Source organism: Chiloscyllium plagiosum, unplaced genomic scaffold (assembly GCF_037043375.1).
Source record: "Chiloscyllium plagiosum isolate Xiang-an unplaced genomic scaffold, Cpla_swu_hap1 HiC_scaffold_12, whole genome shotgun sequence".
NCBI lineage: Eukaryota > Metazoa > Chordata > Chondrichthyes > Orectolobiformes > Hemiscylliidae > Chiloscyllium > Chiloscyllium plagiosum.
In genome coordinates this window covers 23,092,437-23,120,070 of record NW_028270150.1, presented here as the reverse complement: position 1 = coordinate 23,120,070, position 27,634 = coordinate 23,092,437, and the positions used below count along the sequence as shown (strand labels likewise).

General features: G+C 42.9%; 1 protein-coding gene across 1 annotated transcript in view; it reads left to right on the top strand.

The window, feature by feature from the left end:
• The first annotated feature begins 1,694 nt into the window (after positions 1–1,694).
• The window catches only part of LOC122555392 (calmodulin regulator protein PCP4-like), a 143,403-nt gene continuing 117,463 nt past the window's right edge, over positions 1,695–27,634 (top strand). The window contains exon 1 of the mRNA XM_043701362.2: positions 1,695–1,823. Within this exon, the coding sequence (XP_043557297.1) occupies positions 1,815–1,823 (9 nt within the window). The 5' untranslated portion in view covers positions 1,695–1,814. The remainder of the gene's footprint in view (positions 1,824–27,634) is intronic.

The window sequence follows — 27,634 nt, the reverse complement described above, 5'->3', positions numbered from 1 at the left end:
TTAGATGGAAATAGTGTGCAAGTAAATGGGGATAAAGCAGGACATAAGCATTAGGCAATGATGTTCATTTGAAGAGCTGGTATGGGCATGATGGATTGAATGACCTCCATCTACACTGTAAGACTTTTGTGATTCTGCCTGATGAATTGATCCTGTCCAACGCTATAGTACACCATATTACTAATCACACATCGCCCAGCCTGCATCAGTTTTGCACAGGGGGTGTAAGCCTGGGAGACCGTCACAGGGAGGGAAAAGACACTGTGAGAGTGATAATGGTTTTTGTAAAAATCTTTCTGTTCAGTTCTGATATGGGGATGTCACTGCCACGATCACCATTTACCACCTCTCTCTCAATGCCCTTGAGGGGAAGCTGGCGAAGTACATTCAGAACCAAGGAAATGTGGTGTTGGTACTGTTACCATGGTGGTGATAGGGAGGGAGTGACAGGATTTTGACCCAGTGACACCGAAGGAACGTTCTGTTCACCAATATCCTTTAGGGAAGGGAATTGCTGTCCTTACCTGATCTGGCTGACATGTGACTCCAGACCTCCAACCACAGCAACATGGTAGACTCTCACCTGCTTTCTGGGCAATTAGAGATGGGTAATAAATGCTGACCAAGTCAACGATGCTCACATCCTTTGAATGAATTTTAAAAAGCAGCCTTTGCTTAGGGATATACACAGTGTCACATTAGTGAAGGAGAAAGAGAAGGGAACCTATAACATTTTTATCTCAAGACATCGAGAAAGGATGTGATTTTTACTTCATAGAGAAATGGTCCTGTTAAACAGTGTTTTCCTGTCCTGTGTGACAGTGTTTTTTCCCCACTTTTTTGGAGCACTCTGCCAGATTACCATTGCAAGGATGCCCCTCGTCACTAGCCAGTGGTTCATTTGCTATCTGGGGGAAGTGTACATGAGTGTTGGTGGACTGCTCATGGATCGGCACTGATCTTCATCCTTGGCTGATACTCTCTGCCTGGGTCACTGGGTAACAATGGAGGGTAGAAAATCTGGGCCAGTTAGAACACTCCTTTGGCCAAAGGGCAGTACAACAATAACAATTTGCATTTGTATTATGCCTTAGCACTACATGCTAAATTGCTTCACAGGATTAACATCAAATGAAAAGGTGAATAATTGCAGAAGTACCACTTTGGATTGGATACCCTGTGGAGGTGATCGTACTCCGTATCAATGGTCAATTGTAAAGTACTGGATGAATCTTCCTGGTCTGTCACCACCAGGAATGCATTGGGTGGAGCAATTAAGCTACTAAACCACCTCAAACTGCTCCCTTCCCTGTTTGGTAACAAATATGGTTTGTATATGTGGAAACAGTGAGGGCATTGCTCAGGCTGACAGTGTTTAAGGATCAAAGCTCTCCTCGTCCTGAATAGCATTTCTGTTTACTGTGCTGAAGAGGTCAGAGCATAGCCTTCAGGGAAAGAAAAAGGTCTTTCAAAACATTATCGATGGGGCATGCCTTCTTTTTCACAATTACTGTGGGAGAGCGAGAAGCTTAAGCTTGTACCTTGAAGTGTTCTATTAATATTTGAAACACTGGGTGGCATGAGAGTGTGTCAGACTCGGGATGTTGAAGTTTAGAACGGCGATTTCCATTGGCTCCCCCGAAGGAGTGATGACATTAGGTTCTGCCTGAGTTTAAAAGGATCTGCTTTCAGAGCTTGGCATCACAGAGGGCTGGTTGCTGAGCTCCCGACACTAGCAGAGTGTGAACCTGAACTACCTTGGAGGGAGAAAGCGGCAAACAGAAACCCCACAGAGAGACATTTGCAGTCTAACCATGAGCGAGGTGAGGCTTATAAGTAAAATGACCTGCATTCTATTGTGCATGTAAAGTATGCTCAATTATTCTGCCTTTAGTCCAGATTAGTTGACAAAACCTTTTCCTCCAGGTCCCAAGTTCAGTTTATGTAATAATGTTTAAACTCGCTGGTGTTTTATTCTGATTTATTCTGCACTGAATGCAGTTTCCTTTTCAATAAAACTGCGATCATTTAAGTTCTCTTTAAAGGAATGCCAAGGATTCTATATGTCAGTCATTTACAACTTAAAGAAAAATTTAAAAAGGATATTGTTTCAGATGTCAACCTCAATAGTCTGAGATAAAATAATCTGATTTAGTCTCTTATCAGATGGTCACAGACCTGTTGTGTATTTCCAGCACTTTGCGGTTTGCTTTAATTTTTAAAAGTGTTCATTTTTTTCCGATGAGTTCAATATGCTATATTAATTTTTATTGTGAATTTCACTTTAGTAAGACACTTCATATTAATAATTGTGTGCACTCATACGTAGCTTTCTTCAGCTACGTTGCATTTTCTCCAAATGGGAGATTTAAGTGTACACTGACAGAAGTATATAAAATGCAACGAATTAAAAAGAAACTAATTTATAACCGTGTGGGTGCTTGGGTCCAGTGTTAAACAGAACTGAGATACAAGAGGCATTTGACAGATGCAGAGAGCCTCAGTGTTATGAAGCGAATAATGACAGCAGGATGGCAGAAGGAGAAAGGAAACACAGAGCGAATGAAAGTCAGAATGTACAAAAGAGTGCAATAAAGACAAAGCAAAGCCAACTGTAGCACAGATGAAAGAGAGAAACAGGGAGAGTGCTGAAGACTGCAAGTGCAAAGAAAATCTCTGATAGAGGTGATACAATGAAGCAAAATGAAAGCAGTGAACATAGATAAATACAAATTAACAGTTCAAAAGAAGAGTGAAAACAAACATGGATACAGTAAACAACATAAATTCAAAGCAGCATGAGGGCAAAAGTACGGGCAGAAAAACACAGGCTTTAAAATCGTAAAAATAATCAAAAATAGCAGTACGTGACTGAAAAAAACGAGAGTTACATGTGTGTACAATGCATAGCAATTTATTTTTATTCATTCATGGGATGTAGGCCGTCATTGGCTGGAGTGAATTAATTGCCCATCCCCTCATTGCCCTTGAGAAGGTGATGGTGAGCTGCCTTCTTGAACCGCTGCAGTCCATGCCCATCTGACACCCACAGGATTTTGACCCAGTGACATTATAAGGATGGCTATATATTTCTAAATCAAGGTTGTGAATGGTTTGGAGGCAAACTTGCAGCTGATGGCTTTCCTAGGTATCTGCTGCACCTGTCCTGCTAGATGGAAGTGGTTTTGGGTTGGGAAAGTGCTGTTGAATTGCATGTTAAGTTCTTTATGAAAGATCCAGTGAACTATCAGATGTTGGAAGTTTTCCAGAAATTTAAGTCTTTACAATTTAAGCAATAATATTCTTACAATTAAATCCCCCTCTCCTGTTTCATTTATGTTTCAAGAAGTCTGCTGAAGTGAGCATAAGAACTCCAGCTGCTGTAGAGTGCTGCTGGTGAAAGAAAGACAGTTTGCTATTTGACTCTTTTTCTGAAAGAAAGAAGTAACTTTAATTTTTAACTTACATTTCTCTAGCTGATGTGGTAGATTGTTCACTCCATCTAATGACAGGTTATGTTTGAGATGGGACAATAGAGCTAATGTTTTACTGGGTTATCTGTAATGAATAATAGATTGTTACAGCCTACATTGTCAGAAGCTTTCCTTTTTTTACACCATCCATCTAATTCAAGTCAATCTGTGTGAACGGCAATGTTCACAAGATGTTCATGGTAATCTCACCTTGTGTCAGCTGCTGTCAAGTCATGATGTAAGCTAGAGAAAGGGCAATCCACGTTCACAAAAACTCACACTTAAAGCACACCTTTCCTCATTATTGACACGAAGGTTCTCAAATTATCCTGAACTTTTTGTTCTGCCTATCTGAGATCGAAATTGGGTGACTGGGGCAGTGGAGGTTGTGGTGTTTCTGGTGGGGGAGGGCATTATATGATTGTTTGGTGCAGATGAGGGAAGATGCAGTGTGGATGGGGCAGATTGATCATAACAACTTGCAGTTATGCAGCACTTTTTACACAGTAGAATAGATAGCAAAGCATTTCATTGGCGCATTAACCAGACAAGACTTAACACACGAGGAGATATCTAGACAGGTGAGCAAAGGCTCAGGCAAAAAGGTAGATTTCAAAAGGCCACTGAGAGAGAGGTGGAGAGTGGTATTTCCAGAGATTAGAGCCTAGGTAGCCAAAGGCATGGTCATTAATTGTGGGAATAATGGAAATCAGAGATATATAACAAACCAGAGTTAATCTGATTTATTATTGTCACATGTACTAAGTTACAGTGAAATATATTGTTTTGCGTGCTAACCAAATAAATCATATCTTAAATAAGTACATCACAGTAATAGAACAGAACACAGATTCTAGTATTACAGCTAGAGAGAAGATGCAGAGAAAGATCAACTTTATTATATGAGAGGTCCATTCATAAGTCTGATAACAGCGGGGATAAAGCTGTTCTTATGTGTAGATGTTGCTTGCACTATGATTTATTCTCCTTTCATTTGCTTATACATCTACAACTACGTAAAGGGTTGAAGATGAAGGCAAGGTTTTGCCTGGTTTCTTCCAATTAAATTCTGGGGAAGAGCCATGCAAATCCCGGAAAATAAATCTCTCAGAAATTTTTTGTTCGTTTCTAGTTTCTCCAATGGATGTCAGAAAGAGAAACAAAAATCAAAATTAATCACGGGTTTGTCCTGCTTCAGTAAATTAACCAGTGACAAACAAATGAGTGGAAGGTCCAAACTTCCACAATGAAATCCTCGGACAGCTCACTCTGCCCAGATTTAACACAAAAAGTTTATCTTCTTGAATGAGGATGAGAATGAGTCAGCAACTTTGAATACAAGGAAGAGAGGAGAAGGGACAAAGCAAAGGTGAAGGGAGTGGAGCGCAAGGAGAAGAAGGGAAAGAGGAAAAATAAATGAGGTGACAGAGGAGAGGGGTGAGACAGAAGGAGTGGAGAAGGAAACGAGGATAGGAGAGAAGAGAAAGGGAGAGGAAAGGATATAAGGGTGCTGCAGTGACCTTTAATGTTACAGCAAACCAGTGCACACACAAAGCAGTGAGAGATACAGCAACCATTCAGAGCCAGTCCAACAGATGGTCATAGAAATTAAAGATTTATAACCTGTAAATATTTCAGTTGTTGTGGACACCGCAGGACATCAGAAAAATCATTGCTTAATTATTGTAGTGAGGGAAATAACAGAAAGGGAAGGAAGCTAGAAGGCAAAAACAATGGATTCAGGGAATGATAAGAGGAAGCCAAAAATCAAATGATGGTTTCAGAGGGATGACATTAATAACAAAAAGTGGATTTATGGGCCCTGAGGCTGACCTCAAACTTGGCGCTTTAAAGGATAAATTAGTCAAGCATTTTAATCTTGGGAGTTTTTTCAGCGACCGAGATAATCAGAGGGCCTATTGCCCTCCCCACGCATCCAACTGACAGGCTGCAAGATGTGCTGGATTGAGTCATCCTCACTGATCTCAGGTACAAATCCATCTGCATTGCCCTCTCCTGCTTCTAATGTGATCAGCTTGACTAGAAAGTACACATGCATGAAAGGCATCAGCTGTGATGCCTCCTACAGTTGAAGTGGCTTCCGATACTTAATCATTGAATTCCTACAGTGTGGAAGCATGGTCCATCAAGTCCACACTGACCCTCTGAAGAGCAGCTCAGCCCCTACCCTATCTCTGCAATTCTACATTTCTTGTGGCCAATCCACCTAGCCTGCACATCTTTGGAACTGTGGGAAGAAACTTGAGTCCCCAGAGGAAACCCACGCAGAATTGGGCAGAATGTCTGTTTGAAGTTTGCACAGTCACCTGAGGGTGGAATCAAACCCAAGTCTCTGGTGCTGGTGAGGCAATATTGCTAACCAATGAGCTACCATGTCACCATGGTGGTCTCATAGACTGCAATGCCACCCTGCCACCACAAGGTGACGTAGGCTATGAGAGCAGTACAAGGCTTTTTTTCCCCTACACATGGGATTACTAAACCCACTAGAATTTCTGATACTTGAGACAATGTTGACACATTGGGGTTGCCCTCAGAGACAGAACAGGCAGCAGTGAGGAGTCCATACCCAGGAGCAATCCACATTTGCTTTGGTGGTGATGGGACTTCTGCCGTGGTTCGGGCCAAGCGCTTTGTTTTTCCCAAAGAGTGTAATGTGTTGGGCACAGCAGCACCTGCACTATTCTGGATTCTGGAGCTGATATCCTCCCAATCCCATCTCTGCTCCCATAGTAGAGGTTATGAATGAATGGTGTCCCTCTACCCATTCACAACGACTGTCGATTCTTCAAGCCCCATTGTCTGGATGCATATGTGAAAAGTTAGCACTTGATACTGGAGAATGGGCGTCACCCAACAAGCTCATTGCAATTCCTGGTATCGGAAAGGTTAGACCATGTGGATGGCATTGATGTTGGTGGAGAAAGGTTACCCATGTTGGACAGGAATACACAGTAGCGAAAACTGGAAGAAATGGAATATTATGTAGTAATATTGCGATACTATTTTTGATTACAAACCTGAAGGGATAAGATGATGGGCACTCCTTTTATTACGAGTTTATCACTCAAAAGAAAATAAGGGCCAGTCACTGTATAAAATGTACAGAAAATGTATGAGACACTTTGATAAAAGACCACTAAATAATTCATGAAATATACTGCTATGTTATTCACGTTGATCTTACTCAGTATGGTTGGTTGCTGTTCAGCTCTGATAGCTCATGCCATTCTAGATTCTGCGTCAGGGTTTGGTTTATTCATTCATTTGTTCATCGGCGGTCCCTTGCAGATGAGGTAGACACTCTTCCATTCTCAGGGTGAGTCTGCAGCTGGCTGTACAGATTGATGCGACTCCCACAGGCTCTATTACACTTGGGATGTGATCACGGAAATGGGTGGGGGCATTGGTGTGTGGCAGCGCGGCCCTTTCACTGTGCTCGCCTGGCTTCCATTTTTTTCCTGACGGCAAGTCTCGAGGACCTCAATGCCTTCCTGGATGCTCCTCCTCCATTTTGGACGATGTTGGGTCAGTGGTTCCCAGGTGTCTGTGGGAATGCAGTGTTTTACCAGTGAGGCCCTGAGGGTATCCCTGAAGCACTTCCTCTGTTCACCTGGGCCTTGCCTGCTGTTTCAAAGCTGGGAGTACAGCACCTGCCTGGGGAGTCTCTTAGTCATGTGGATGACATGCCCAGCCCATCACAGCCGATTAATAATGGTCAGTGCCTCAATGCTGGGGATAATGGCCTGGTCGAGGACCCAGGTGCTGCTGCGTCTTTCTTCACAGCTGATTCACAACTGTTTTTATAACCCCCAATAATTTTATAACAACGTGCCCCAGCCCAGCGTTTTTATAACCCCCAATAATTTTATAACAACGTCCCCAGTTCAGCATTTTTATAACTCTTAATAATTTTATAACAACGTCCCCCAGCCCAGCATTTTTATAACCCCTAATAATTTTATAACAACGACCCCCAGCTCAGCATTTTTATAACCCTTAATAATTTTATAACAATGACCCCCAGCTCAGCATTTTTATAACCTTTAATAATTTTATAACAACGTCCCCCAGCCCAGCATTTTTATAACCCCTAATAATTTTATAACAACACTCCCCCAGCTCAGCGTTTTTATAACCTCTAATAATTTTATAACAACACCCCCCAGCCTAGCGTTTTTATAACAACCAATCATTTTATAACAATGTCCCCCAGTCCAGTGTTTTTATAACCCCCAATAATTTTATAACAACGTCCCCCAGCCCAGCATTTTTATAACCCCTAATAATTGTATAACAACATCCCCCAGCCCAGCCTTTTTATAACCCCAAATAATTTTAGAATAACGTCCCCAAGCCCAGCCTTTTTATAACCCCTAATAATTTTATAGCAACGTCTCCCAGCCCAGTGTTTTTATAATCCCCAATAATTTTATAACAGCGTCCCCAAGTCCAGCCTTTTTATAACCCCCAATAATTTTATAACAACGTCCCCCAGCCCAGTGTTTTTATAACCGCCAATAATTTTATTACAGTCCTCCCAAGCCCAGTAATATTTATAATTCCACCACCCCCAGTCTAGTGCTTGTCTGACCCCCCCCCCCCCAATCCAAGTAATGTTTTGGTGTATAAGAAGTTGTTTAAGGCAGTAGTATATATCACATGAGTTGGAGTGTTTAAAATAATTTTTTAAAATAATTTAGTGACATTCCTGTGGCTCCCCATAGAACATTAGTCCAACCTGGTCTCACCACACCATCAGTGATACAGTGCATTTGGCTATGGAAAGCACCAACGTCTGGATATTTCCTGGTGGAAGGTGAACTCACTGCAGGTATTAGGTGAGGTAGCAGATTCAGCCATGGAAGTAGATGCTGGAATTGCTGGCATCCAGGAAATCTGGAGTGAAATGTTCCTTCCCCAATTCAATCCGGTCCTTTGATCATCCGCTGGAAGGGATCATGGGTGGACCTTCTGCACACATGTCAGAATGAGACCTGGAGAAGTTCTCTCTATTCCACCCTCATAAGTTCTCAGTGGAAGACAACACAGCTATTGACACTTCCCATGAGGTCGTTCAGCAGATAATTGATTCAGTTCATTTAAGAGAAAAACTGGTTTAATAGTTTTGCTTCAGCGTTCCAGTTCTACACTACAGACTTAGACAGAGAATGTGGGCTGACAGTGTAGTGAGGTATTGAGGGCATTCTGCACTTCTGGAGGATCTACATTTCCAATGATGAGATTATCTATCCTCCCAGGCAGATAGCAGTGATCATGATTTGGACAATGAGTAAGGGAGCTCATGCTCATCACTCAACCCAACATCTCTACAACAAATTATCCATTATTTATTTCTTTTTTGTGGCATCTTGCTGTGCATCTTTTTGTGGCATCTTGCTCTTATTTTTCCCAGGATGGCAGCACCTTGAAGTCATGACAGGCATCACAGAAATTGTAGAATCCTTACAGCGTGGAAGCAGCCCATTTGGCCCATCAAGTCTACATCAAGCCTCTGAAAGGCATCCCATTAGACCCAACCCCCTAATGTGTAACACTGCATTTCCAAAAGCTAACCCACCTAGCCTGCACACCTCTGGGTACTATGGGCAATTTAGCATGGCCAATGCGCCTAACCTGCACATTGTGGGGGGAAGCCAGAGCACCTGGAGGAAATCCACTTAGCCACATGGAGAATGTGAAAACTCTACACAGACAGCTGCCTGAGGGTGGAATCAAACCTGAGTCCTTGGCTCTGTGAATCAGCAGGGGTAACCATTGATCCACTGTGCTATTTCGTAATGATGGATGTCACCCCTAAATGAAGGACGCAATCTTACAGGAGTCTGAGTGATGTGTGTTTTGACAGGTGTTCCCTGACACAGTGTGGTGAGGACCAACTCCATCTTTACCATTTCCCAAGTAGCGCGGTGTGATCCTCGAGAGGCAGCAGCGAGATGCCTAGCAACAGCGATTAATGCTTGTTGTATTTAATGCCACAACCTGCCACATTTATATTCAGCCTCTCTTACAAAACTCATCAATCACTAGTCGTCAGGGAAACTCAAAAAGGAAACCAGGGTGTGTACTTGGCGGATTCAGCTCAATGTTTGCTCTAAATGCTCTCCATGAACCTATTCCCAAACTGCAGTCCCAGGTATGGTCAACACACAACCCTCCTCCTCCATGGACACTGGCATCCCGCATTTGCTCATCATCATTGACACTTGTCCTATTTGCTGGCAATGCATTTTGGAAGCATAAACCAACATTACAGGGCTCACCAACAATTCGTTTTCAAAGGCCGCAGCAAGGGGACATTGGAAGAAGGACAAGCAGCCAGGGCATAGATTGGACCAAGGCTGCATCTCCAGGAATCACACTTTCTCTCTCACTTAGCACCTGCCTGCATGCTTGCAACATGTGGCGTGGTGGCTCAGTGGCTAGCACTGTTTCCTCACAATGCCAGGGACCTGGGTTCACTTCCAGCCATTGATGACTGTCTACATGGAGTTTTCACATTCTTCCCATGTCTGTAATGGGTTCCTTCCATAATGTGCAGGTTAGTTGAATTGACCATGCTAGATTACCCATTGTAGGAGAAAGTGAGGACTGCACTTGCTGGAGATCAGAGCTGAAAATGTGTTGCTGGAAAAGTGCAGCAGGTCAGGCAGCATCCAAGGAGCAGGAGAATCGACGTTTCGGTCATGAGCCCTTCTTCAGGAATCCATTGTGTCCATTGTGTCCAGGGATGTGTAGGTCAAGTGGATTAGCCATGGAAAATGCAGGGTTATAAGGATAGGGTAGGGAGTGGTGTGTCTGGATGGGACATTCTTTGGAGAGTTGGTGTGGACCTGTTGGGCCAAATGGCTTGTTTCCACACAGGGATTCTGTGGAACATTTCTGCCTTGCTTTACTGTGCTAATGAGCTCAGGCAACTTACCTTGATGCTAAGAAGTCTTCCATCTAGGAGGGGCACACATCTTGTCAAGTGGCAGTGTGCTATGTCAATCTCACACCTCCATATGAACACCTCGGGGCTTCTCTTGTCCCCCTCAGCATCTGGGACAGCTGGGCATTATTCCATAGAGTTCATGGAGAGGCTAATGGAACATGCAAGGCAGAAGAGAGAAAGGGAGAGTGAAGGTGTCACAGTCAATGGTTTGATGTGGTGTTGAATGATTGGGAGTGTTGTGGAAAGAATGAGTGAAGTTTGCTTGGTGGGATATGGATGGTTAAGCACCACCACAGAAGTGGTGTCTCTCCTCATTGGGGATGAGGACACAGATTTCAGGTCTTTTCTGCACTGTTGTCTTCTTTGTAACAAAAAGAACAAAGGAGGACAATAAGTGAGGTTAGGATGGGTGGCCGAGCTGTTAGTGCTGTGGCACGTGGGGTGAAAAATGATGAGATGTACCAAAGGGATGAGGAGGCATCATTCAGGATTAGTGGCTAGGGGGAGAGTGAGTGCAGGAAGATATTGCAGGCTATAGTAAGAGTGGCTGAACCTGAGTCTTGGTGGGAGGTGGGTACAGTAGCAGAGATAGTGTGTGCTGACAAGCAGAAGGATGTTACACTAAACCCAGAGAAGGATCTTTCTTTTCCCTCTCATTTGGTGGCTTCACTTCAATGATGACTCAGCACTGGTGCAGCTGCAATCTGGAGACATGATGTTGCCATTGTAGCTATGCAAATGAACATGTCAGGGCAATTTGTGGAGCTTCCTATTTATATAGACTCACACCATCCCGTAACCTGGTGTTGGCTCTTTCATTAGTGGCCAAGATTTTAACGGCCAAGGTCTTAAATTCTGGGAGTTCCACTGCAGGCCTCTTCCACCCCTCTATCGCTCTCCCCTGTTTTATACGCTCCTTAAAATTTACCTAGAATTGTTCATGGAATTCCTACAGTGTGGAAACAGGCCACTTGGCCCAACAACTTCACACTGACTCTCAGAAGAGTAACCCACCCAGACTCATTCCCCTACCCTATTACTCTACATTTACCACTGACAATGCACCTAACCGACACATCCCTGAACACTACGGGCAATTTAGCGTGGTCAATTCACTGAAACTGTACATCTTTGGATTGTGGAAGTAAACTGGAGCACCCGGAGGAAACCCTTGCAGGGCAGGGCGAATTCGCAAACTCCACACAGAGAGTTGCCTGAGGCAGGATTCAAACCTGGGTCTCTGGCACTATGTGCTAACCACTGTGCCACCACCCCTTTGTCAACTATCTTCAGGTGGCCTTTGTCACTTTGCCTGGTACTGCTTTTGTGAAGCACCTTATTGGCACGTTTCTATGAAGTGAGTGTTGCTATATAAATGTCGAACATATTGTATCAAATTAGGAGTGCTGTGTTTCCCATGCAGACAGAAACTTGATCTACACCCTGCCCACAGCATTGGACACTGACGTCCATTCCTGGAAGATGAATAAAGCAATACCAGTTTTAATGTATAGACATAGTTCCTTTACAGAATAAGGCCCTAAGGCACTTCACATAATTTGTTATCAACTTTGTTACTGAACCACATGAGGGACGGTAGGACAGTTGGTCAAAGGAGACACTTTAAAGTTGTAACTGAAAGGAGGAGCAAGAGTGAGGCAGAGGGCTAGAGGGAAGCATGTCCTGAATTTCAAAAGATTAGAGAAGATAAAAGTTAACAACTTTCAGCCTTAGAGAAACAAATTGAAGAGTACAAGGCTTGGTGATAGGTTTACACTGAGCAAGCTGATCTCCCCACATGCAGACAGTGAAGTCAAACAAGATATGAATCTGAACGACACCCTCAGGATGGAGGGAGGACTTGAGCGGGGGTGTGAGGGTAATTAAAGGAAATGATAGAGAAGCTTTACATCATGTGCAGTTACACAGAATCCAGAATCTTTTATTTAACTGGCAGGCTCATTCAGGCCAAATCTTTCAAAGGGGAAAAAAAATTGCTTCCTTGATTTACTGGGCATTGGTATTAAATTGGAGAGTGAAGGGCAAGTCACGGTTGATTTAAAGCACCCTAATGAGTCCAACTACGTGAGTGGTTCATCAGCTTTCCGTTTTACCTCCTGAAGTGCTTATTTGTTAAATTGGAGTTAATGGAATGAAAAAGGAAATAATATTGCCTGTCTTATTTTTACACAAATGACCAATGATCTATGAATCTGCCAGAGATACATTAGTGTCAACTCTGCATGCTGAGGCATTTGTGTGGGAAAAAGCTAACACTGTAGGAATCACGTAGTAATAGAACTATAACAGTAAGGTGAATAAAGGCTCAAAAACTACTACTTTTACTTATAAAGCACCTGTAATGTAATAATACATTCCGTCTGCTTCACAGGAATGTATTTCAGACAAAAATGAACACAAAGCTGAAGAAAGAGAGGGAGAGACAACTGGAGGTGGTTACAGGTGTGAGGAGGAGAGATGGGTTTATAGGAAGATGAGAATGTCAACGTTGAGATATTGATGGGTGAGGTGTCATTTGGTGTCAGTGAGCACATGGTGGGGGGTGTTAAATGTGTGGGTGTTGACACAGGTTTTATTATGAGTACAATCCTTTTGATGGAGCTCAGTTTCTTGGAGGGTTGAAGATGAAAGGCCCGCCAGGAGAACATGGAATAGTGGAATAAGAAGGAAGTAGTGGAGGCACATGATCTGATTGATGTGGACATGATGATCTCTGTGATGGTAGGGACGTGAGGGTACATTCCTGATGAAGGGCTTATGCCCGAATCATCAACTCTCCTGTTCCTCGGATACTGCCTGACTGGCTGTGCTTTTCCAGTGCCACATTTTTCGACTCTGACTCTCCAGCATCTGCTGTCCTCACTTTCTCTTCCTTAGAGTTCAGTTCAAGGTCAAGTAAAACCCTAAGTTTGAAAATGTTCTGTTCAGCCTGAGACATCAGCCATTCCATAGTGATAGACAGATGGCAAATGTTAACATTTACATAGAAACGTAAACATAGAAGATAGAAGCAGCAGTAGGGCATCCGACTCCTCAAACATCATAACACCAGATAACATAGGAGCAGAATTAGGTCATTTGACCCATTGAGTCGACTCCACCACTTGATCATGGCTGATTGTTTTTCAACACCATTCTCCTGTCTTCTCCTCGTAACTCTGATTCCTTTAGGAATCAATTTATCTCTGTCTTAAACATACTCAATGTCTTGGTCTCCACAGCCCACCACGGCAATGAGTTTTATCGATTCACCACCCCAGGCGGAAGAAATTTCTTCTCATCTCCATTCTAAGTGGTTCTCTCTTCACTCTGAGGCCATGCCCTGGGGTGCGAGTCTCTTTGACCAGAGGAAACATCTTCTCCACATCTAATCTATCCAGGCCACTTAGTATTCTATAAGTTTCAAACAGATCATCCCTCATCCTTCTAAAATTCATTGAGTACACATCATCGGGCTCAATTCCCTAATTTCACATATCATACAGTCAGAGAGTCAGAAAGATGTACAGCATGGAAACAGATCTTTCAGTCCAACTTGACCTTGCCAACTAGATATCCTAAATTAATCTAGTCCCATTTGCCTGTATTTGGCCCATATCCCTCTAAACCTTTTCCATTCATGTCCCATCCAGAAGCCCTTTAAATGTTGCAATTATACCAGCCTCCACCACCTCTTCTGGCAGCTCATTCTATACACCTGTGAGGAATCCCTTGGTCCCTTTAATCACAAGTGCGATATCTATCTCTTTCTTGAAAACACATGGTTTGGCTTCAATCATTTTCTGTGTCAGTGAGTTCCACAGGCTCACCAGTCGCTAAGAACTTTCTCCTCAACTCAGTCCTAAAAAGTTTACCCCTTGTCCTAAAATAAATTTACCCCTTGTCCTTAAACTATGATCCCTGGATCTGGACTCTCCCACCATTGGGAACTTCCTTCCTGCATTGAACGTATTTAGTCTATTATGAAGGGCTCTTGCCCGAAACGTCGAATTTCCTGCTTCTCGGATGTTGCCTGACCTTTTGTGCATTTCCAGCACCACATTAATCTAGAACTATTATAGGTTGAATTGAATTGAATTGAATTGAATGGAATTTATTGCCACGTGTACCGAGGCACAGTGAAAAGCTTTGTCTTGTGGGCAATACAGGCAGATCACAAAGTTAAATAGCATAGATAAGTAAATAATAAGTACACAGTGGCAAAACAAAAACACAGGTACTGGTGAATGCTAAGAGTTTGAGTCCATTCAGTATTCAACAACAGTCGGGTAGAAACTGTTTCAAAACCGGCTGGTGCATGTTCAGGCCTCTACCTTCTCCCCGATGGTAGAGGTTGTAGAAGAACATTGCCGGGATGGGATGGATCTTTGAGAATGCTGGCGGCTTTTCCTTGATGGCGGGCCTGGTATATGGATTCTATAGATGGGAGGTTGGCCTTTGTGATTGTCCAGGCTGCGTTCACCACTCTCTGTAACCGTCTCCGATCTTGAATGGTGCAGTTGCCATACCAGGTAGTGATACATCCAGACAAAATGCTCTCGATGGCGCACCTATAAAAGTTGGCAAAGGTATTCGCCATCATCCTAGATTTCCTCAGCTGCCTGAGGAAGAAGAGATGTTGGGCCTTTGTACCCAGTGCATCCACATGAAGAGTCCAAGAAAGCTTGTTATGGATGACCTCTCCTAGGAGCTTGACACTCTCCACTCATTCCACCTCTGCACTGTTAATGTGTAGGGGGACATGAGTAACATCCCACCAAAAGTCAATAATGAGTTCCTTGGTTTTGCCAGCATTGAGAGCTAGGTTTTCTCAGTGCACCATTTTTCCAGGTTTTCCACCTCCCAACTGTAGTCTGTTTCATCGCCATCTGAGATTTAACCAATTATGGTGGGGTCATCAGCAAACTTGTAATTGGCATTAGTTTGGTATTTGGTGACGCAGTTTTGAGATGTTTCTACAAACTAGCCCTTATTTTTTGAAACTCTTCTGAAACTGAATCACTTCACAGAACATCCACATTCTGCAAGAATGACCCTGAGCCTCCAGTTGCCTGCCACAACAACACCCCACCCTGTTCCCTGGCCAACATCTCTGTCTCAGGCTTGCTGCAGTGCTCCAGTGAAGCTCAGTATAATCTGTAAGAACAATACCTCATTCTCCGCTTAGGGACCTCCGGACTCAATATCGAGTTCAATAATTTTAGGGCCTGAGCTCTCCCATGTCCTAGTCCCAACTGCACACAGACCGGACCTTATCACATCATCTGCCATTACGCACTACCTATTATTAGCCACTAATGGCTAACAGCTATTTATACCCCCAGCCAGATTTTTATTGACTCCTTTGTCTGTCCAAGTGTTCTTCTCTCTCTTTGGGCTCCATCTCCACCTATTGTTACTGTTTACCCCATCCCTCCACACTATCTTCTGCATATAAACTGACACTTTCTGAGCTACCATAATTTCTGAGGGTCACTGGACCCAAAATGTTAACTATGATTTCTCTTCACAGATGCTGTCTGACCTACTGAACTTTTTGAGAAACTTTGTTTCTGATTGACAGCATCTGCAGTTTGTAATTAATGATCTGGAGACCCAGGTAATCTTTTGGGGACCTGGGCTCAAATTTCACCAAGGCAGATGGTGGAATTTGAATTCAGTAAAAATCTGGAATTAAAAATCTAATGATGACCATGAAACAACTGTTGGAAAAACCCACCTGGTTTAATAATGTCCTTTAAGGAAACTGCCATCCTTACCTGATCTGGCCTACATGTGATTCCAGACTTACAGCAAAGGGGTTGACACTCAACTGGGCAACTGGAGATGGGCAAAAATGCTGGCCTGGTCAATATCATCCATATCCCCTGAATGAATATAAAAAAAAGTTGATTGAAAGCCCGCATTGTTCTAAGTGAAGTGACCTTCATTCACTCACCTTGTAAATTCCAGCCATGTTTGTTATGAATGCACAGTTATTAGAAATTTGTTCCGAATATATATCTCTGTCCATCACTGTCTGTTATGATCGCTTTACAACCTATGAGGCTCCAACAGAGTCTGGTATAACTGTAGACAATACGAAACCTCAATTAATGCACTCTGTAAGTAGTTCTTACTCATTGTTGAATTAATTATAATATGACTAATTGTAAAAAGAGATTAACATCTATAAGACAGAAAGCAACATATATACTAGTTTAATGCTCACTTCCAAACTTCATGTTGCAGTCTGCAGTCAGCTGCAGCACTTAAGACCAAATCTGTGATTCAGTTGATATGTCATAACAGTAATTCGACAAAGTCTGTATTTTGGGTTCTGAACGGACTGCAATTTCCCTGCATTCTGCACAAATCTCAATAAATCCAAACTGAATGACCAGCTGAAAATATAATATCACTTCTTCTGCCTGTGGAATAATCAACTAACATGACCAAAACAATTTGCCTCATCGTTTATTTCCCTGGCCATCAGCAGCACGGTACTCTGGATAAATTGACTGCTGTGTGTGCCTGCTAAGCATCAGGCTACAAATACACTTCATTGGCCTGGAGGCACTTTGGAGCATCCTGTGGAACATCTGCACAAAATGCAAGTTCTTTCTTTCAAACAGATGCTGCAATTTAAGGTGATAAGATTCACACAACCTCAATGTGACCAGTAAACCCAAGTTTTATGTTGCATTCAATTCTTCCATCTCCCTGGCCCAACCAGCCCCGACTGCTTCATTCATGATGTTCGTAGCACCATAAGGTTTAAAGTGGGAATGTTTGTTGATGATTGCAAAATGTTCGTCACCATTTATGGTTCCTCAGATATTGAAGAAGTGTGTGTACATTTGTAGCAGGACCTGGATAATATCCAGGCTTGTGCTGATCATAGAATCCTTATAACATGGAAGCAGGCAATTCAGCCCTTCAAGTCCACAATGACCCTCCAAAGATCATCCCACCCAGAGTCACACTCCCATCCTATCCCTGTAGCACCAAATTTCCCATGGCTAATCCACCTAGCCTGCACATCCTTGGACATTACAGACAATTTAGCATGGCCGATCCACCTAACCTGCACAAATTTGGGCTGTGAGAAGAAACCGGAGCACCCGAAGGAAACCCATATGGACACAGGGAAAGTACACACAGTCGCTCAAGGGTGGAATTGAACATGGGCCCCGGCCATTGTGAGGCAGCAGTGCTAACCACTGAGCCACTGTGCTGCACTAATTAGAAAACATACAAACAGCAGACAACGACCATCTCTGGAAAGAAAGAGCCTAACCATCTCTCCTCGGCAGTGAGTTGCATTAGCATTGCTATCAATGTTCTGAGGGTTTCCATTGTCCAGAAATGAAATTGGATTATCCATATAAATACTGTGACTACAAGAGCAGGTAAACTCACCTCCCCAAAGCCTGTCTACATCAGATGTGTAATGGAATAGTGTCCACTTGCCTGGATGAGTGCAGTTCCAACAATACTCAGTAAGCTCAGTATCATCCAGGAAAAAGCAACTCACTTAATTAGCAATCCATCGAACACCTTCAAGCTTTACTCTCTAATGCACAGTAGCAGCAGTAGACAGTTGATGTTGATATCATTCACAGGATACTCTGCAGGAATTCAGCATAATCATCGTTGGTGGAACCTTACAGATGAGAATGACTCTCTTCCACTCTCAGGTTGAGTCTGTAGGTGGCTATACAGACTGATGCGGATACTGCAGGCTGTGTTACACTTGGGATAAAAGGTCGCCGTGAGAAGGGGTGAGTGGGGCATTGGTCTGGCAGCGTGCTCCTTAAGCTGTTTTCGCCTGGCTGCCATTTTTTCCTGAACAGCAAATGTTAAAGTCCTTGACACCTTCCTGGATGCTCTTCCTTCACTTTGGACAGTCTTGGGCCAGTGATTCACAGTTGTCTGTGGGAATGCTGCACTTCAGCAGTGAGGCCTTGAAGGTATCCCTGAAACACTTCCTCTGTCCAACTGGGACCCAGCCCATTGTAGCCAAGGAAAGGCGGTCAGTGTCTCAATGCTGGGGATGTTGGCCTGGTTGAAGATGCTGGTGTTGGTGCATCTTTCTTCCCAATGACTTCACAGGATCTTATGCAGGCAGCATTAGTGGTACTTCCCCTAGTGCCTCGACATGTCTGCTGCAGATATCTCAGAGCAGGAGCCACCACAGCTCTGTAAACAATGAGCTTGATGTCAGATCTGATGTTGTTGTCCTTGAACACCCTTTTCCTCAGACAGCCAAAGGCTGCACTAGCACATTGTGGTTTGTGGTGGATCTCTTTATAAATAACTGCTTTGGCCAACAGAACTGAGATATTGGAAGTGGCCAAAGTTCTCTAAGGTTTCCTTGTGATCCTTGATGATTGGAGATTTGGTGGAGAACTTTTGAAATGCAGCAAGTTTCCTTTGATAACATCGTTCAAACTGTAACCGCTGCTATCGAGAAGGACAAGATGGAGGGATGGAGTTCTAGGATTTTGACGACTGACAATGAAGGAATTGCGATAGAATTCCAACTCAGGATGGGAACATTATCAAATTGGATGTGAGCATGGGAGGTATACTTAGTAAGTTTGCAGATGGCACCAAAACTGGAGATGTAGTGGACAGCAAAGAAGGTTACCTCAGATTACAAAGGGATCTTATCAGATGGGCCACTGGGCTGAGAAGTCGCAAATGGAGTTTAATTCAGATAAATGTGAGGTGCTGCATTTTGGGAAAGCAAATCTTAGCGGGAATTATACACTTAATGGTAAGGTCCTAGGGAGTGTTGCTCAACAAAGAGACCTTGAAGTTCAGGTTCATAGCTCCTTGAAAGTGGAGTTGCAGGTAGATATGATAGTGAAGAAGCATTTGGTATGCTTTCCTTTATTGGTCAGAGTATTGAGTACAGAAGTTGAGAGGTCATTATGCGGCTAAACAGGGCATTGGTTAGGCCACTGTTGAAATATTGCGTGCAATTCTGGTCTCCTTCCTATCGGAATAATGTTGTGAAACTTGAAAGGGTTCAGAAGGATGTTGCCAGGGTTGGAGGATTTGAGCTATAGGGAAAGGCTGAACAGGCTGGGGCTGTTTTCCCTGGAGGATCGGAGGCTGAGGGGTGACCTTATAGAGGTTTATAAAACCATGAGGGGCATGGATAGGATAAACAGACAAAGTCTTTTCCCTGGGGTGGGAGAGTCCAGAACTCGAGGGCACAGGTTTAGGGTTAGAGGGGAAAGATATAAAGAGACCTAAGGGGCAACTTTTTCACGCAGTGGGTGGTACATGGGCTGCCAGAGGAAGTGGTGGAGACGAGTACAATTGCAACATTTAAAAAGCATCTGGATGGGTATATGAATTTGAAGGGTTTGAAGGGATATGGGCTGGGTGCTGGCAGGTGAGATTAGATTGGGTTGGGATATCTAGTCGGCATGGACAAGTTGGACTGAAGGGTCTATTTCCATGCTGTACCTCTCTATGACTCTATGACTCTATAAATACAAATTTCCTTCCAAGATGGTCACCATCCTGACTTGGAAATACATTGCCTCTCCCACTGCTGCTGGGTCAAAATCCTGGTTCTCCCTTCCTCCTGAGCATCACTGACATGGCATGGACTGCAGTGGTCCAAGAAGGCAGTGTCTCACTGGCAACTAGGGACGGTCAATAAATGCTGGCCTAGACAGTGATATCCCATGACATGAAAGAATCCAAGATACACAATGTATATAACTGAAAACTATACAATAATTCTGTGCAGTTCCACACCACAACATAAATAGACAATAGACAAAAGGTGCAGGAGTAGGCCATTCTGCTCTTCGAGCCTGCACCACCATTCAATATGATCATGGCTGATCATCCTTAATCAGTATCCTGTTCCTGCCTTATCTCCATAACCTTTGATTCCACTATCCTTGAGAGCTCTATCCAACTCTTTCTTAAATGAATCCAGTGACTGGGCCTCCACTGCCCTCTGGGGCAGAGCATTCCATACAGCCACCACTCTCTGGGTGAAGAAGTATCTCCTCATCTCTGTCCTAAATGGTCTACCCCGTATTTTTAAGCTGTGTCCTCTGGTTTGGCACTCACCCATCAGCAGAAACATGTTTCCTGCTGCCAGAGTGTCCAATCCTTTAATAATCTTATACGTCTCAATCAGATCCCCTCTCAGTCTTCTAAACTCAAGGGTATACAAGCCCAGTCGCTCCAGTCTTTCAGCGTAAGGTAGTCCCGCCATTCCAGGAATTGACTTTGTGAACCTACGCTGCACTCCCTCAATAGCCAGAATGTCTTTCCTCAAATTTGGAGACCAGAACTGTACACAGTACTACAGGTGTGGTCTCACCAGGGCCCTGTGCAGCTGCAGAAGAACCTCTTTGCTTCTATACTCAATCCCTCTTGTTATGAAGGCCAGCATGCTATTAGCCTTCTTCACTACCTGCTGTACCTGCATGCTGACCTTCATTGACAGGTGTATAAGAACACCCAGATCTCTTTGTACTGCCCCTTTACCTAAATTGATTCCATTTAGGTAGTAATCTGCCTTCCTATTCTTGCTACCAAAGTGGATAACCATACATTTATCCACATTAAACTGCATCTGCCATACCTCTGACCACTCACCTAACCTGTTCAGGTCACCCTGTAATCTCCTAACATCCTCCTCACATTTCACCCTGCCACCCAGCTTAGTATCATCAGCAAATTTGCTAATGTTATTACTAATACCATCTTCTATATCATTAATACATATTGTAAAAAGCTGCGGTCCCAGCACTGATCCCTGCGGTACCCCACTGGTCACTGCCTGCCATTTCGAAATAGAGCCGTTTATCACTACCCTTTGTTTTCTGTCAGCCAACCAACTTTCAAACCAAGTTAGTACTTGCACCCTACTTTTACTCACTAACCTCCTGTTTGGGACTTTATCAAAAGCTTTCTGAAAGTCCAGGTACACTACATCTACTGGATCTCCCTCGTCCATCTTCAGAGTTACATCCTCAAATAATTCCAGAAGAATAGTCAAGCATGATTTCCCCTTCATAAATCCATGCTGACTCTGACCTATCCTGTTACTACTATCCAGATGTGTCATAATTTCATCCTTTATAATAGACTCCAGCATCTTTCCCACCACTGAGGTCAGACTAACTGGTCTATAATTTCCTGCTTTCTCTCTCCCACCTTTCTTAAAATGTGGTACAACATTAGCCTCCCTCCAATCTGCAGGAACTGATCCCCAATCTATCGAACTCTGGAAATAATCACCAACGCATCCACAATTTCTCAAGCCACCTCCTTCAGTACCCTGGGATGTAGACCATCAGGCACCGGGGACTTATCAACCTTCAGACCTAACAGTCTCTCCAACACCAATTCCTGGCAAATATAAATTTCCTTCAGTTCAGCTCCTTCAGCCGCTGTTACCTCAGGGAGATTGCTTGTGTCTTCCCCAGTGAATACAGATCTGAAGTACCAATTCAATTCTTCTGCCATTTCTTTGTTCCCTTTAATATATTCCCCTGTTTCTGGTTCAAGGGCCCAATTTTAGTCTTAACCATTTTTTTGCCTTTCACATACCTAAAAAAGCTTTTACTATCCTCCTTTATATTTTTGGCCAGTTTACCTTCGTACCTCATTTTTTCTCTGCGTATTTCCTTCTTAGTAATCCTCTGTTGTTCTTTAAAAGCTTCCGAGTCCTCCGTTTTCCCACTTTGCTATAAAGGAATCAAAGGTAATAGAAAATATTAGAGCTGCAATGTTTTCTTTTGTTCAATCTCTTCATGATAGCCTCATAGAAGCATGGAATAGAATCATCGAATCACATTTATGAAGATTTGAAGGCATGCATGGGCATGAGTATCATATCACAGCATTTGGAAGTATCTTAGAGCTCATAATGGTGATCTGTTTTGAAGTTCAGTCTCCATTGTATTGCAGCTATGTAAAAGCCATTTTGGCTCGAGTAACACTGCCCAAACAGCTAGAGAATAAATTATGATTCAGTCAGATTTTGATTGTGATGTTTGAGAAATTTTAGCCAGAGTTGAAGGGCAGAACATTCTTTTACTTGCCTGAAGCATCAAGGCACATGGTCTGTCAGAATACTTGAAGGACAGTAATTCTGCCAATTTAGCACAGTCTCAGTATTACACTGAAGTGTCATCTGCTCATACTCTTGAAAAGGAAACACAACGTTGTGGCTTAGTGAGGTTACTTACCAAGTAGGCCAAGCTGTCAAGGGAACAATTTTAATTAAGTAAATGTTTTCCCTTCTGACTTCACTTTCAAATGGTCCTGGCAAATTGCATTCCTTTCCTCTTTAATAAAAGGAAAAACCAATTAAAATTGTGCTGAAACTTTCCATGGCTATTGAGACCTATATGTTTGAGGACCTATGGCGTCAGCATGTTCCTCAGAGCACAAAATGGGAACCCACCATTGCCTTTCCAAGGGCAATTAGGGATGTGGCCCTGTTCGTGATGCCCAGATCCTGTGAAAAATTTTATATGAGACCACCTTCTCAAGAAGAAGTCAGAAGTCCACACAAGCTTTCAGAGCACTGCTCCTTCATTGGATGAACCTCATCTGACAAAGGATCAGTGCTCTGAGGGCTTGTGGTTTCAAACAAACCGATTGGACTATAACCTGAAGTCATGTGACTTCTAACTTTGTCCACCCTGGCCCATCACCGGCACATTCACATCATGGCTTCTCAAGAAGAGACATCGCTGCCTTGAAGTGTTAATTCTGTTTCTCTATCCACAGATGCTGCCTGACCTGCTGAGTATTTCCAGCATCTTCTGCTTTTTTTCATTTTTTTACATTATTTTGCTCTTATTTCTTGTAATAAGATAAACTCCATGCTTGCTGTCCAGTTAAGGCAAGGAGGACTGCAGCAATTCAAATGGCAAACCAACACTGTCTTCTCGGCAATTAGGGATGTGGCTCTGGTAGCGATGTCTAAAGCTTGTGAAAGGTTTTATAAAATAGTGAACCAGTGAAGAGGGAGGTCAAGACCCAAAGTCTGAACTGACTCACCAGGACAAGTGAACGTTGCTGGAGAAGAGGGAGATCTAACATAGAGGCACCCTCAAAGATCTTCCTGTTATGTGATGAGAAAGATGATATAGTGCAGGGAGGAGATCTCAAGATAGAGCAGCAGTCCTGTTGTTACTCCTGGCCTTCTGTGAGTTTTGCAACCCACGGTGCTGCTAATGCATCCATATTACTGCACATTTCCGAATGACTGGTTCCTTTTGCTGCACATTGTGTAGCATTGAGGCATTCAGATAGTTCCAATGCCCTGGTTTAAAATATGAAGTAAATGCAAAACACCACAGACACTGGAAATCTTAAACAAACACAGATAATGCTGGAGAAACTCAATAGGTCAGGCAGCATCTGTGGAGAGAGAAACAAAGTTAATGTTTTGAGTCTGACATAATTTCCTCAGAACTGGAATTCAGCATATTATGTCTTCAGAACAGAGTGCTGGACTCAAACATTAACTCTGTTTTTCTCTCTCCATAGATGCTGCCAGACCTGCTGAGTGTCTCCAGCATTGTCTGGAAATATTAAGTACTTTTGTTACCTGAATGCCCACTTCCGTGCTGGAGGCAGGACAATATTGGGAATCCATGCCAACAGGGTTACTATTTCTTTCCTGGCATCACTTAACACCTGTGCCTCCAAATCCTTCTCTGAGGTAGAAGTGTGGGTGCATTTAGGGGGACTGGGGACAGTGGGCAGGAAAATTTAGCTCATTACTTATAACCTTTATTCTTGATGGTATGTAGCCTAACAAAGAGAAATCTGCCATACCATGTAAAGAATCAGTTTTCCACTTGAAGGGTAACCTTGAAAATAGTGGTGGAACACTCAAATGCTAACACTGGTACCACTCCTGGTTTTGTATCACAGGAATGGGCCTTCAAAATGGTTTATAGATCGGAGAGTCTGAATCGTACAGCGCAGAGAAGGCTCAGGTTAAATCCTCTGATTTTCTGAATTGGATCATCTCAACAAGGGGCAGCAGTGAAGGAGCAACACCTTCACAACCCTGGGTTAGGAAAGGGAATGAGAAAGACACAGAACAAATCAAATAATGGCAACATAATCACAGGCCCTCCTTCATATTGTATTGTGTTAGAGTGTAATGGAGTGCAGCAAGAATTAATGACTTTGTACCTTGAGAAATAGTTGTTTTAAATGAGGTGGATATGACTGTTCTTGGCCTTTTGATACTTTGTCTTTAATTGGGCTCATTTGGCAAAGAAGACAAGTACATCAGAAATTGATACTCTAACCAGTCCTTGCATTGGAAACAGTTCAGGGAAGGTTAATGAGGTGGGTTCCTGGGATGAAGGAGTTGCAATATATTTGGTTCATTGAATATATTCAGGGTTGAGTGAGACAGAATCTTGATCTATATGGGAACCAAAATAATTTGATGGCAGAGTTAAGGTCACATTCTGATCAGCCAATTCTTGATTGGTGAAGGAAGTCCAAGGGACTAAATTCTTTCCTCTTCCTCCCAATTTTATATTCTTATGAAGGAGAAAGGGTTCTTTATTTTATCCACAATTGCTGTCCACTGAGCTGTGAGGGCAATCTGAGAATTGAACCAACTCCAAGCACAACATTAAGTTCTTTGAGGTCTGTTTCTGTTTGTCTATGTTTATCAACTTTGTAGCTGTGGTACCTGGCCGAGTGGAGAAAAGCAAATTTCAGTTGTTTCCATGTGGTACATGATAACAGCTCGTTAATCATAGTGAAATCTGCATGCTGTCACTTGTGATATTTTTCTAGATGACAACTTCAAGGTATACTTCAATACCTTGGAAGTATATGCCACTGATTAGTGGTGTAAGATATTCCTTCATAAAATCTACAGAGCAAAAGGAGCCAAAGTAACATGAGTAGGATCCCTTCAGAATCATTGTGCAATACAACATCTTCCCTCCAATTTATTGCCCATTATATAATCACGTACTTAGCTATATTGCATTTACTATCATTTCATCTACTCACAGGTGTTATGGACTGGGCCAGACCACTCAGAACGTTCTCAAGCAGGAAGCCCAGACCATAACTTTGCATTTTGTTTCAAAGTTAAAAATCATACAACACCAGGTTATTGTCCAACAGATTTATTTGGAAGCACTAGCTTTCAGAGTGCTGCTCCTTCAGCAGGTGGTGAAGGGGCAGCGCTCCGAAAGCTAGAGCTTCCAAATAAATCTATTGGACTATAACCTGGTGTTGTGTGATTTTTAACTTTGTACACCTCAATTCAACACTGGGATTTCAGTAACAAATTACTGAAACTTAATGTGCTTCAGTAGGTGTACAGTGAAAAATACCCGGAGTAAGTTAGCGAGGTTGACTACCAGGTTTTAAAACAGACAAAAATTTATTCACAAAATTATGGAATGAAATACAAAAAAACAGAACAAAGAATATTTACAGAACCCAATCTATCCAAACTAGACTTAATTATGCTGTTCCAATTGAACACAACAGTCCTAATACAGAAACCTCTTAAACATGGAGTAAAACTGAAACAGAGGCTTACAGCTCGAAGTTAGAAGGGCAGAAGGAGAGAGTGTTTAGCAGACACTCACACAGTCCACTGCTGAACTGCCTCAAACTTAACTTTAGCTTTTAGAACTAATCACTCCCCTTTCATTATACAGGTCACTTCTAAAACATGACCATTCTGGTGTGAAGTCTCATCTGTTTACATAAAAACAAAAGGCCTCTCAAAATCCTTTTTCTTCTCTGTACCAAATCAACCACCTTGGAGCCGGGATCTGGTTTATGAACCCTCTGAAGAAAACCAAGGGCACAGTATCTTTGACCTTTATGACACCTCCCCCCTTAAAAAAAAGAACCATCAACCTCCTAAGATGGATTCATTTTCAAAACCCTTCAAAAACCCTGTTAGTAGTCTAAACACATTTATACACTATACTAACTATAAACATGTAAACATGCACAACCACATGCAAATTCAGGCCGTGGCACACCCGCCAACGAATGCCTATTTATCTCATTCGAGCCTCGATAACGCATCGGCAATCATGTTTTTGCAACCTGCCACATGCAAAATTGTCAAATTAAACGGCTGCAACAACAAGCTCCATCTAAACAGTCTGGCATTTTTGTCCTGAAACTTTTCCAGAAATGTCAATGGCTTATGATCAGTGTATACGATTGTCTCAAATGCATTGCTGGTAATATAAACACTGAAATGTTGTAATGCCAACACCAAGCTCAAAGTCTCTTTCTTCGCAGTTGAGTATTTCTATTGATGAACATTCAATTTCCTGGCAAAATACCCGATGGGTCTTTCTAGCCCCTTGTCATTCTCCTGCAGGAGCACCGCACCGATACCCACGTCACTGGCATTGATAGCCACCTTGAAAGGCTTCGTGTAATCCGGTGTGACTAATACTGGGACAGTGGTTAATACAGTTTTTTAGCTGTCACATGCCCTTTGATAATCCGCTGTCCAGTTAAACTTCTTGCCCTTTGTTAACAATTCAGTGAGTGGAGCAGCAAACACTGCTAACGTTTGGCAAAAACGTTTGGTAAAATCCACTCAATCCCAGGAACCGTAATACCGCTTTTTCATCGACGGTGTGGGAAATTCCCCAATTACTTTCATTTTCACATCCCATGGGGCCATTTGTCCGTGTCCAATAATATGGTCCAGAAGGTGACTTGGGCTTTGACAAATTCACTTTTAGCTGGGTTTATCACCAAGCCTGCCTTCCAAAGTCAGTCGAACAAGTCCGATAAATGCTGTAAATGTTCCTTCCATCAGTGACTAAAAATCACCAGGTCATCAATGTACACCACACAGTTGGGTAATCCAGCAATGACCTTATTAGTTAGTCGCTGAAATATGGCTGGAGCGTTTTTCATACCAAATGGCTTGACTTTGAACTGATGTAGTCCATTTGGTGTTACGAAAGCCGAAATTGCCTTTGCTCTCTCCGACAGAGGTACTTGCCAGTAGCCTTTGAGCAAGTCCAACTGAGAAATATAATTTGCTGGTCCCACTTTTTCAACACAGCCCTCCACCCGTGGAATTGGATATGCATCAGTCTTTGTAACAGTGTTGACTTTATGATAATCGACTCATAACCGTTGGATATCATCTGGC